The sequence below is a fragment of the Bombus affinis genome, chromosome 16 (genome assembly GCF_024516045.1).
Source record: "Bombus affinis isolate iyBomAffi1 chromosome 16, iyBomAffi1.2, whole genome shotgun sequence".
NCBI lineage: Eukaryota > Metazoa > Arthropoda > Insecta > Hymenoptera > Apidae > Bombus > Bombus affinis.
Window position 1 is genome coordinate 1,741,351 of NC_066359.1, and position 12,897 is coordinate 1,754,247.

At 29.5% G+C, this 12,897-nt stretch overlaps 2 protein-coding genes across 2 annotated transcripts; one reads left to right on the forward strand and one right to left on the reverse strand.

Annotated features, from left to right (window-relative positions):
* The first annotated feature begins 387 nt into the window (after positions 1–387).
* Positions 388–2,142, forward strand: LOC126925247 (tyrosine--tRNA ligase, mitochondrial). The gene is made up of 3 exons (XM_050740605.1): positions 388–711; positions 786–1,681; positions 1,771–2,142. Exons 1-3 carry the CDS (start codon positions 587–589, stop codon positions 2,118–2,120), a joined length of 1,371 nt encoding a protein of 456 aa, XP_050596562.1. The 5' UTR covers positions 388–586; the 3' UTR covers positions 2,121–2,142.
* Positions 2,143–2,261: 119 nt separating this feature from the next.
* LOC126925270 (60S ribosome subunit biogenesis protein NIP7 homolog) lies at positions 2,262–3,579 on the reverse strand. The gene is made up of 4 exons (XM_050740644.1): positions 3,320–3,579; positions 2,965–3,190; positions 2,577–2,717; positions 2,262–2,470 (listed from the first exon to the last, which is right to left on the reverse strand). The coding sequence occupies exons 1-4, from the start codon at positions 3,373–3,375 to the stop codon at positions 2,351–2,353; spliced, it is 543 nt and encodes a 180-aa protein (XP_050596601.1). The 5' UTR covers positions 3,376–3,579; the 3' UTR covers positions 2,262–2,350.
* Between the last annotated feature and the right edge of the window lie 9,318 nt (positions 3,580–12,897).

A 12,897-nucleotide genomic window follows, 5' to 3' on the forward strand; every position in this document is an offset into this window, starting at 1 on the left:
ATTTCTTTAAACATTTTTTGATAATTTTTCTTTGTCTCAAATGTAAATTTATATTTAAATTTATTATTTTCTCTTTATACTCGAATATAATTTCTTTACTTATAAATAAAATGTGAAGACAAAGTGGAAATGCTTATTTCTCCTTTTTTTGTACGTATTTTAATTTCCTTTTTCGTGTACAATTGTTTGCTATCCTTGTTTAGAAACAATAGTAAAAATTTCATATATTTGCTTTTTAAAAAATGAAATGAAAATTTAGTGCAGCAATAAATATATTTTTTATCAATAGTAATATATAAGTTTGTATAAAAAAGTTATTAAAAATTATAAAGATATGTATGATAGATTACTTAGAAATCTGCTACGTTATGTAAAATTTTATATTGCAACTGTATTGCCATCTGTCGATCCAGAGCTAGAAACCAGAAATGAATTATAAAGTTGTGTTTTTCAATGTATATATACATTTAATCAATTAAATAAAAATTTCATAATTTAAAAAGTTGTAAGAAAGAATAGTTATATGGACTATTCATATTGTAATTAAATTTTACATATTCTCGTATATAAACAGAGTTAATTAAAGATGAATAACGTATTGAGGTTACGTTCTATCGCCAAGAGTTTTAGTACTCGTCAATATTCTCCAAAATATATATTAGATGCCGAAAACAGACAATTATATGAAGATATTTTCCCTGATATTTGTATGTAAGTTTCATCAACACCTGTTTTAAATCTTCATATAAAACAAACAAGTTTTAAAAAACGAAATAAAATTTTAGGGAAGACATAAAAAAGTTATGGAAAAGTCCACCACAATGTATATACGCTGGATTCGATCCCACTGCGGACAGTTTGCATATAGGAAATTTGTTAGTTCTAATAAATCTTTTACATTGGCAACGTTGTGGTCATCAAGTGATCATCCTGTTAGGAGGTGCAACAGGCTTAATCGGTGACCCAAGTTTTAGAAAAACAGAACGTGTTGAAATAGATCATCTTATACTGAAGGAAAACATAGAATGTATAAGAAGTGATATCAAAAATATTATTGTGAATCATGCGAAATATTTTTGTAGAAACCATCAACATTTAGCTCCCATAAAAATATTAAACAATATAGAGTGGTATAAAGATATGAATGTGCTTTCATTTATTAAGCAAATCGGAAAATATTTCAGAATGGGTACAATGCTTGGTCGTTCATCTGTGCGAAGTAGATTAGAATCCACAAGTGGAATGAGTTTTACAGAATTCACTTATCCCCTTCTCCAAGCATATGATTGGCTTCACTTACACCGTAAATATAACTGCTTGTTTCAAGTTGGAGGACAAGATCAAATGGGAAATATAGTATCTGGTTATGATTTAGTCACTAAATGTACTAAAGATCAAGTTTATGGCTTAACGCTACCATTAGTCACAGAAGAATGTGGACAAAAATTTGGAAAATCTACAGGCAATGCAGTTTGGCTCTCACCTACAAAATCTTCTAGCTTTCAACTGTATCAATTTTTTATTAGAATAGAAGATGCAAATGTAGAAAAATTCCTTCATTTATTCACATTTTTACCTGTATGCAAAATTAAAAAGATTGTAGAAGAGCATTTTAAAAGACCAGAACTGAGACAAGCACAAAAAATTCTAGCTGAGGAAGTTACAATATTGGTTCATGGAGGTAATCAAACAAGTTTTCCATCTAGGGATTAAAAACTATTAAATTATTTTCATTTCTATGCAAGTTTAATTGTACATATTTTGTTGCAGAAGAAGGATTATTTGCAGCAAAGAGGGCATCTGCTGTTCTTTATGATAAATCTATTGATTCTTTAGCAAAACTCCAAGCGGATGATCTAGTACAAATATTAGAAGGTGCTACTATAGTAGAACTTCTATCTGAACCAGGTATTAGTGCTTATGACTTAGCTATGAAAGCAAACTGTTTTAAAACAGATCATGATGCAAAGAGAATTATAGCAGCTGGAGGTTTTTCCATTAATTATCAAAAAGTTACGAATCCAGCAGAACTCATTGTACCTGGAATACATATATTAAGTAATAATATATCATTACTTAGAGTTGGGAAAAAGAATTATCATGTTGTACGATGGTTATAAAATAAACTATTTATGATTAAAATTTATGTAACTATAATACATTCAGAAGATGTGGTCTATTGATACTAAAGTAGTAATTTCCTTCTGATTTTTTAAATATGTACGGTAGTCGTAATTTTCTTGACATTATAAAAAATAATGTTTAATAAAAAAACGTCTTTATTTTTTATAATCTTGAGATATAACAAATTATTTGATAAAAAAATTAAATATTTGATTTTTCTACATTGTTATATTAAAGAGTCTTCTGACCGAATATATTCTCCTACATCAGCTTGATGAAAACATACTGTTGCCATTGGGTCTGCATATTTACAATCCATTGTACTTTTAGCGGTGACACCAAAACCCTAAAATAGTAATTTTGGCAATTACAAATTTTTAATGGGATATAGATTAATCACAAGATATTGAAATTTTTCGAGAAATTAATTACAGTAAAAATACTTTAATTACCAGTGGAATATCATTTGTGGAAAAAATAACAACTCCTTGATACTGAGGAGTATTTTCTGTAATTCGACCTATACCAGACTTAGAAATATGATGTCCATACAAAAACTGTTGTTCAGCTGATGATTTTATCCAAATTTTATGCTAGAAGAAGGCATTATAATACTTATATATATTCACACAGGTTTATAAATTATAATTTAAAATTGAATTGATATTAATAATAAAATTTAAATGATTGATTTATTTGTTTCAAGCAATGTGGAAAATACACTTGTAATGAATGTAAATGCTATATGGATTTCAGTGATATATTACCATTGTATCTATAAAATATTAGTAAGAAACAATATACTGAAATTTAACATTATAATAAAAATGACATAATTACTTGTGCATAAGGAGCCAGCTGATATAAAGCAGTGATGTGAAGCCTAAATTTTCCAGATTTTGTAAATTTTCCAAAACATGTTCCAAGACTTGCCAATTTTTCTGGATTTACCATACTTGCTAATGATAAAATCTTTTCGGAAACGTAATATACTCTGCCTTTCTTTTCTCGAAAACAATAAACACCATCTGGTCGGTCAAGTAATAATTTTACATTAGTCCCAATACTAGAAAAAGCATAAGAAATTAGAAGAGATTATAAAGGAGATTATAAATTAACATTTATTTTATTATATTTATTTATTTTTGAAATTATTTTACTTAATCTCAATACAAAGAAATTATTCAGAACTTACTATTTTGTTAATTTTTCCAAAACAAGTTTCGTCTTATCTTCAGTTAACCGCTTCATATTTTATGTATTCATAAATTATATAAACTCTTGTATTGCGAAATATTAAAATTGTCTATGATATTACTGAATTATTTTTGTTTAATCATTTATAATTCTTTTACTACATTCTATTCATAATTACTTATGAAGTTTCTTAAAATAAACAAATCACGAATAAGGTTAAGTCAAGAAACATGTGTTTTTAATAAATTGCCTACGTCTATAATATTACAAGATAAGAAACTCATATACAGATTTCTATTAAAGTATATGAACCATAATGAAAGGCAAATAAGGTGTGTTCTTGCACAGCTCTTTTATTAACCAATCGCATGTCCCTCCATCTAGCCATCATATTTGCCTTATTCACAAATTATATTTCGCACAAGTAGAGGGAAGTTTGAAAAGTATCATGCAGTAAAAAGTAATTTTTAATATTGAAATTCGAAAAGATTATGTACAAAAAAACATTTAAAGACGATAACAAATCAAATGTACGAAAAATATCAATTAATATAAATTGTGGGTAAGGTATTTTTTAAATTAAATAATTAGTTTTAGTAGTCTATGAAACATTCATTAAAATATATAAAAACACTTAATTTAGTAATTGTGTTAATGATTTTTGTTAAATGAGAAATTTCTGATTTTTAACTAATCTGCTTTTCTTGTTTTGCTATAAGATTCTCTTCTTTTCTTATTTAGTTTCCGGAGCCTTATATGAGACAAAGAATGGTTTCCGATGGGATTGTAATTTGTGAGATACTTAATTTTTTACTAAAAATTTCAGCGGCTTTTGTAAAGCTATTTTTCAATGAGGTAAGCAACGACTCCTCAAGAGCACACTTTATCTACTTTTCAACAGGATATGCATATAATTACTTTTATTACTCCTGAAACATTATTTCTAGAAGTGCAAAGAATAGTTAAGTATTTTGTATTTTTATACTCTGTGAAAGAACCATTAAACCACTAATAAAAATATAAAATTATGTAAAAATCCTCAGCGTACATTTTTGAATAAGATAAATGGAAGACAAGAGCATGTGAAAGCTCATCTGTGCGAACCAATCAATTGTGTTGTCTGTGCGGTCCACTCATTGGTCGTTTTGACGGCTAGAAACCAATCTGGCGTCAAAGTAACATGGAAAATACCCTAAAAATACTCAATTTTATATTTTCATAACTTTTGAGTCAATAGATTCCACATCTTAAAACTTAAAGTTTCAGATCCTACATGTTGAAAATTACAAGATTGTCAATAGTTATACAGTAATTATTAATTTTCTAAAATAAAGTCTAACCACCATATATATTTCCAGGATCAATGTCTAGTAATTTTCTCAAGTTTCAGTCCAACAATCGACAATATAGAATAGAAGCGCGGTAGAAACAGCGCTTGCGTGCCATCTACTAAAGATGGCGCCTTGCGGTATTCTACCATTTTAATCCTGCTGGGCCGGCAGCGTGTGTGAAAACTACTAGCACTGAAAGTCAGTCTTGTTTCATCGTCTTCAACGAATATGCCTACTTAAAGCAAGCCGCCGCGATTGTCCGCTTATTAGTGCGAGTCTCTGTCTTTTGGTGTGCACAAACAAAGTAATATAAACGATCCTTCGTGATCTACCTTGTGTCTTCTTCCTCCATCAACTTGTTCTCAAACCATCACTTCCTCGGCCCACTTTATGGTATGTATTCTTAATTCTCACAATTTTTTTGCTATTCGTTCCAAAATTTTGTCCTTTTGCACAAAGCTTATGTCATTCTTCCTGTGTAAAAGTATCCGTCCTGAATTTTAACTTCAGTGATCCAAAATCAGTTGTGAAAGTTCAAATCTGATACATATCGTTTATTAAATATTTATTTCGCTGTTTTTCATATGTTTCTATATAGTCTTGATTTTTGTTTGATATATCTGATTGATTGTTTGTTTTAGATGGTATTAAAATTTTTGATTGGGATGGCGTGATACCTCATTCGATATTTTATCTTATCTCGCAATACCTTTTAGCTTATATTTTCTAGTTACATAAATATATGTATAATAATTTTCATATTTACCTTGTTTCGGGTTTTTACAGTAATTAAGTCTTATTTCAACATAACATAAATTGTATTTATGTTATTTTTGTATTTATGTATTTCAACATAAATTGTATTCCTGTTGGAACTATATTTGTAATCATTAATTTCAATTTTTGTATAGTTTTCACTTATTTTTTTTAAATTCTTACACTTTCCACAATTTTTTATGATAAATATAACGTCTTATTTGAATGAGATCTAGAAAAATGCTAATTTAAAAGTTAAACATTCTATTTATTACTTTCAAAGAATTGAAGGAATTAAAATTTAAGAATTTGTATTAATATTAACATTCAGTGTTGACCATGTAAATGTAAGTAAATTATATCTGCGAAAACTTTTAAGGGGGAAACTGCTAAGGAAATCCTGGAAATAGCATTTTTTTTTAACATTGTTATAAGTAACGATACAGAATTTCGTGCCGTGACTTTGTGACGTCGCGTTTGTTGAATGAAGATTTTTGCATTTCGCAAATTTTATGCTAGTACACGTTAGTTTCGAGGAAAACATTTTTCGTATAACCGATGGATATTCAAGTTACTGAAAGCTGAATTCAGAATAGCGCGAAACTGTGGACATGAGAGTAGAGATTTAAAACACGTAACATCCATGAATTATTCCCATATCGTATAAAAAATTCTTTTTACCCTAATTTTTCATCAAACTTTTATTATCTCATACTTTTATATTTTATTAATTAAAAAATTGTAATTCTTTGAAATTTCCTCTAGTTTTTCGCATGTTGTGTTAAATATTGAATTTTATCGCACGAATTTTTGTATCACAAAAAAAAAAGATTGGAATTTCACTTTTTTCCTAAACGTAGGTTATTTATACACTTGTGCATATCGCGTAATATAGATTACTTGTTTCGGTTAACAAAGTTTGGAATTTATAAAAGTTTACAGGATATGTGGACTATTTTTATCTGGGGAACGTTTAAGTTTATGTTATGAAATCTTAATGTGGCGTCGGTTCCTCGTAATTTGCACTTTCTTCTGCGCGCCTTGATTATTTCTGTTGCTAATGAGTTGATCTAGATTCTAGATAGTATGAAGACCTACAAAATTTCTTAAATTTAAAACTCCTTTAACTGTATAATTTATCTCATATCTCATACATAGCTATTATTAATTATTACTTCTATTAATTTCTAGCTTTATTAAGTATTTATGTTATTGTCCGTTGTGTATATCATATTTCATAGAAAATGTTTAGTCAGAATTAAAAATCACGGATCAGAATTAATAGTCAGAATTTAAAATACACAGTGAAATATTTAATATAAGTACTTTGTACTTATAATAAAATACTTATTAAAATATTTATATAAATATTCATTATTCGTTTTAAAAATTACCGATATACATCTATTAATTCTTAAACTTCTATCTAGAGAAAATTAAGTAACGTACATAAAAAAATTTAAACGATCAATATAAAGAATAAAGTTAGGTCTAAACAAATAAATAAACCTACATATATATGTAGGTTAACTTAAATAACAGAATTCGAGCAACTGAGTTGCATAGGATCAATTCGATAGTCGTTTATTATAGAAATTAGTAATTACCATGTTATGGGAATAGGCAGATATAATTGCAACTGATGTTTATAATACTCTTTGTATACTTTAAATTGTTAATTAATGTGTTTCTAGTGGATGACCATGTATTTCACATTTATTTTAAAAGTATCTCAAAATAATCCAATCTTGTGTTAGAAGAACATAAAAATCGTCAAGGGGAGGTTGCACGAATGAAAACTTATAAAAATTTGATATTTGATCATCATTTCTTAGAGTTTATCTTTTTGCCAGCATTACGTGTTGAACAAATAATGTTTTTTTACGTTTCCAAATATCTTTCGCTTTTCCTGGAAGACTTGTTTTCAATTGTGACACTTTTGCAATTCATATGCAATATGTATAATTGCCCTATATTTGAAACGTAATGAAAGAAATGATAGAGAAAGTTATCATGTATGATAGTAGTACAATACGTATACATACATATTCCATCGTGCACGCGTGCATATATGTAACATCATGCAATGCGTGAATATAATGCTCCTTGGAATTCGAACATGTGTCTAACATACTTAGTTGCTTCAGAAAAAAATAAAAAAAGAAAAAAAAAGAAGTTGTACGAATATTAATAGTTAATTTATTCCTTCCACGAATATCTTTTATCCATCAAAATTCTGAAATTTTTAAATCAATTTTCCCTTCTTTTAAGTTAATTCCAACTTGCAATCTATGCTAGTTTAAATTATACTAACATTTCTGTTTTGAATTTGCCTGCTGTAACATTCGTTAATTATATTTATATCAAAGCTAAGTTAATTACGCTTTCTTTATTTCGGCGAGAAGCCTGAAATGCTTTCAAAATTTTCCCATTTTCTTGAATTACATTTTAATCAAATTAGACTTTCTGGGAAGGGGGTAATTTTTGCTAGGAAACTTAAAAACTGCTGTAGGAAATAATCACTTTCAGTAAATGATGTTTCTTAATTCGTGCGTATTCTCCGATCCGTATTTTCATTAGTTATGCTATAGCTCTACTCAACCATAGTCGATTCAACCAAAACATGGTCATCCGTTACTCCGGTAAACGATGATCTGCGCGCGCATTGATGTCTTTTGTCTCTGGGACCACACGGGCGTTGAAACAACGTCTGTCACAACGGACATTGTTTCTTGCGAATACACGTATGCTTACACTGCGTTACACACGATCATTGCGATGAACGTTATTTTGTAGCAGATACAGTCAATGGCGGATCCAGAAGGTTTTCTTGGAGGGGGAGAGGCGAACGGTACAAAAGTACATAATAAGTACATAAACATTGAACGTTCTTTTATAAGATTTAAAATTTGCTTGTAATTTATATTTTAATATCTCTATCTGATGCTATAGCTTAAATAATGAAATTGACGTTAATTATGCCCATTATATACCCAACAAGTTTCGGGATGTGGCATTATATCTTCGAATAAAAAGAATATTTTAATGTATACTTCGAAGTGTGCGAAAAATATAAAATAATTTATTCGTATAAATATGCAGCAAAGGAGTTTCTTGTAATAACTTGTAATAACTTGTAATAATTCACAATAAACGAATCGAAAAATATTTGTGAATGTGGCATTATAGCTTCGAATAAAAAAATCTTTTTCTTTTTAATGTACACTTCGAAGTGAGCGAAAAATATAAAATAATTTATTTGTATAAATATGCAACAAAGAAGTTTCTTGTAATAACAATAATTCACAATAAACGAATTGAAAAATGTTTGCGAATCATTGGAAGAACGTTCTTTATAAAATGCATATGTATATAACACGCGTCTTATAAACTTCCGTACAACCTCTTCACGTGTATACAATACAGAATATGCGTCAACAAAATCCAACGTCCGTTCTACTATAAATATTTCGAGGAAAAATTAACGTACATTCTTAGTGTGTAGCTTTCAATATATACGACAATATATTCTTATAGCGGATATCACGCAACGGATGTTGTTTCAACGCTCGTGTGACTCTAGTCTTAACCTTTGAATCTTCGGTACACAATTGCGTTTGATTATTAGATCATTCTAGTAACGTAATGGTTGAAACACGTGTACAAGGCCATGGTAATCTTTAAATTTCGTATGTTCATATAAATTCCAGTCCGATACTATTTGGAAATGTTCGAATAGTTTGCCGTTTTGAGAAAGAATGACCCTACTACAAAATGATGCGGATCTTCTCGCTATGCTTTTTTACTTTCGTACATATGTAGAATAATTCAGTAGCGTATCCCTCTCAGATGTCTTTGGAAAGTATAAATATACGAATGGATACGCGTTAAAAATATAGAACCTAAGCAAAGACTCTTTTCAACCACTGAATATGTACTAGATATTATACATTGGATATTTAATACAGTACGTTCTGTACAATTGGAAATGTTGGAATGTCTGAAAAAAAAGCGAAGAATAGAGAAAAGTGTTTCGGACAAAAGCTGTATGATATTGAGAGGACATACTGTGCTTTTATCTATTTGACTTTGCGCTGATGGCCTTATTTTTTTACTGTAGCTGACATATAGACGTTTTGAAAACACAAAAGCTTCTTGTGTCTTTAGCACCATCCGTTTCTGCTTACAAACATCTAAGTTTGATGAAGCGATGCAAGGAATTAGGTAAAAGTGAATGTTCGGAATAGACTGGCTGTTATAGAAATAGTAAGAAACTGTGGTCTTATGTTTTGGCAATGACGTACTAGGAATAACATTAGGAAAAATATCTTTATGTGTTTTGGTGGAATATATTAAGTAACGAATTTAAAAGTTCATATCGATAAATAATAGTCGGTACGGAAGACATAAATTTGTAATGTTTTGAAGATATCTAAATTCACCTATAAGAACATATAATGAGAAACGAAGATATCTATCTAGAGGTCTCTCGTATTTTTTCAAATATTTGATCGTTTCCAGTTAAATAGCACGTACTGTATACGTATGTGTATTCCGAGCATTTTTGCACTTTTTAGTTTCCCATAAATGCATGAACATCCGGAGTCTAGTCATTTCATCATATTTTTGAAGAGTGAGAATTCTTAATTCTTCCTATTTATATAAGAATAGCGATTAATAAAATTATAGTAAGAGTGGTTATTATGTAACTGATTGGAAGTTATGAGTACACAATAATATATATAGGACGTATTAGAACAGGTGATAATGAAACACGAAAATATTCTATTCCTAATGAAGTTATAAAATACATCAATGAAAAAGTAGAAAAATATTCGAAAAAATGATTTTAAAGAGGAATAGATTAATGTTTTATTTATAGAAAATATCTGAAGGATATTTCAAAAGTGTATTAATTAACACAGAAAAATTTAAAAATGTTCAATGTGAATTTTTAGATTTTATATAACTTTAGAACAGTTTTGTACAATTTTCTAACGAGTTTTCATGGAATTGTATTCCATTCGTTTGAAATATAGCGTTTAAAGCTGTCGATTAAAATAGTTGATTGAAAATTAATAAATTTTTCGCGTACATGTATTTCATGATATTCAATTGATGTAACAATTTATAATACTTGGAAATATTCGTGTCTTTTGCATATATGATAAATTTGTTCTTTTTGTTCATTAATATGCAAGCGACATGGTAATTGCCTGAAAAAAAACGTGCTATGTAAAAAAGTACATTTAAAATACAAATGTCTAACTACGACTCATCTACGTGTGCAAGTCAGATTGTCGTCTTTTCCACACAAAATTACAAATATTCATCTTTTTTACATTCATTCGTCGTATTACATATTAGTTATGTAATTGACATGTTTGATAAATAAATCTTATTCCATATATTTTATTTATTATCATGTATAAAAACATCTCTTATGAATTTATGCAATACAACTGTAAAATATCACGCAACGTAAGATGGATTATTTTATAAGTGCACCTCTGGAAAATTAATAATTCTGACTTACACTCTTTTGCTCGTCCAGCAGAAGGATATACGGCAACCATTTAAAAAACATAATAGAACTTCTACAAAAGTTATTGTTTCAAATTATGCTTCTCGATGTAAAATCCAATCTTAATCGCCCTATGTTTTTCCGTTGTTTTCTTCGTTTCCCATGTTTCCTCTGTTTTGTCGATAGTATTGAATTGGTTCGCGCATATACAAGTCATAACATTTGCTTATTCGTACGTCAGAACCAGGCAACATTAACTTCTAAACATTGAATTCTATGCATCACACGTTATCATTCTCGGAAAAATGTGACACAAACATATGCTGTAATTCCTGTGCTTTACCTATCCGAGGGCATCAATTCGCAATCGCGATTGTACGTATATTTCCAGTGAGTAACGAAAGCATTTGGATAACGTGAGAATAACGTAGGAAATAATTCATCGTTTAAACATGGTATACACAATGGACTGTGATTTGTCGAAACAAACTGCACGTGTACAATGGAACTCGATTTATTCGAACTCTATCTACCATGAATGAACATCGTCGGAATGCGCAATTTATCGAACTCGGTGCTGAGCTCCTGTTATTGCACTAACCCTTCGCGGCGTACCGCTTATCCGAACTAATGACATTCGTAAAACCAATCGTAATGCGTCTTCTGTTAACCGTTTTAGTGCCGAACAACGATATATCGTTGTTAGCAACGCTTGTGAAAAGTACCAACGACGATGTATCGTTGCGTATGCGGTCCCGCTTTACTATTCGCATCGCGAGACAACTTTATCTGAAATTAAATTTGTAAAACGTTATAAATGGTTGAATTTCTCTGCGGAAGTCCTGTGTGAGATATTCCATAAATTGAAAAAATTGCTTATGGGTTTATAGCTTTTTGTTATATTCCGCGATAGTTGATACCGAGATTGTGTATACGTCAGTGCCATAAGATAAAAATCCGATACGGGAGATTTGCTTGAGACCGTAGTCACAGGTTTTAGATAAGACTGTTTGGAACAGTATATCTGCTTATGTTTCACAAAATAATCTTGCATCGACAGGACGAGAGTAAAACTTTTGGCGGGCCTGTGCGAACATCGCGCACAATTTGTAATCTGTGCAATAAAGGATTACACGGTGTATACATTAGTGATCATCAATGCTAAGTAAATTATTTGTGTGAGTAGTAGTAAGTAAACATTACACATTTTCAATAGCCGGATAACTATAAATGTTCATAATAACGTTAGAATGTTATTTCAATGATGTTATACTAGCTCATTTGTTCTCAAGCAAGTAATCCTCACGCTTACTGCGCATCATGGGATTATCATTTAGTTTTGTATTTTAATATTAGAAATTGTGTTACATATAATTGAGAATACAGTATTTATGCTTTATACTCTACGCGTTCTATATCAAACTATGACCAAATCATGATTCTTCTTATTATTTGCAAGTACTGTGTTTATAAAAGAGAACTGATTTTTCCATTTCTCTTAACGATTTTGAATAAGTATTATTAGTGTGATTTTCAACAAATATTGAAATACAATTGGCATTAATTTATTCTCCCTTTATTTCATAATAATATGTTCCGTTTTGAATTTTGTAAATATCATTCTTACATTTCTTTTATGACCTTTTTCTCAAAATTTACCAATTTATATTAAAGGTAAAGTACAATTATGATATATATTATATAATATATAATTAAAAGATATATAATATATTATAATATACGCTTAGGTACAATTCTTTTGGCCGCCACTAAGAGTTGATGATCGAGGAATGGGATATGTCTCTCCTTAGCACATTGACTGCCACGTCACCCGTATTCGGGTGACAGCAAAGTTTCTGATAGGGCCGCGTATTCGGGTGACACTTATTTGGCTACTTAAGAAGGATCACCGTAGGTATTTGAAAAGATATTCCACAGGAAGTAATAAAACTATTAAATTGTTAT

Bases quoted from the DNA above. Each gene is read 5' to 3' on its own strand.
- LOC126925270 (XM_050740644.1), bottom strand. From the start codon at position 3,375: ATGAAGCGGTTAACTGAAGATAAGACGAAACTTGTTTTGGAAAAATTA. The intron at 3,191-3,319 runs GTAAGTTCTGAA...TGCTTTTTCTAG, and splicing joins TTGGAAAAATTAACAAAATA to TATTGGGACTAATGTAAAAT. The intron at 2,471-2,576 runs GTAATTAAAGTA...TTACTATTTTAG, and splicing joins CCACAAATGATATTCCACTG to GGTTTTGGTGTCACCGCTAA.
- LOC126925247 (XM_050740605.1), top strand. From the start codon at position 587: ATGAATAACGTATTGAGGTTACGTTCTATCGCCAAGAGTTTTAGTACT. The intron at 712-785 runs GTAAGTTTCATC...ATAAAATTTTAG, and splicing joins ATTTTCCCTGATATTTGTAT to GGAAGACATAAAAAAGTTAT. The intron at 1,682-1,770 runs GTAATCAAACAA...ATTTTGTTGCAG, and splicing joins TACAATATTGGTTCATGGAG to AAGAAGGATTATTTGCAGCA.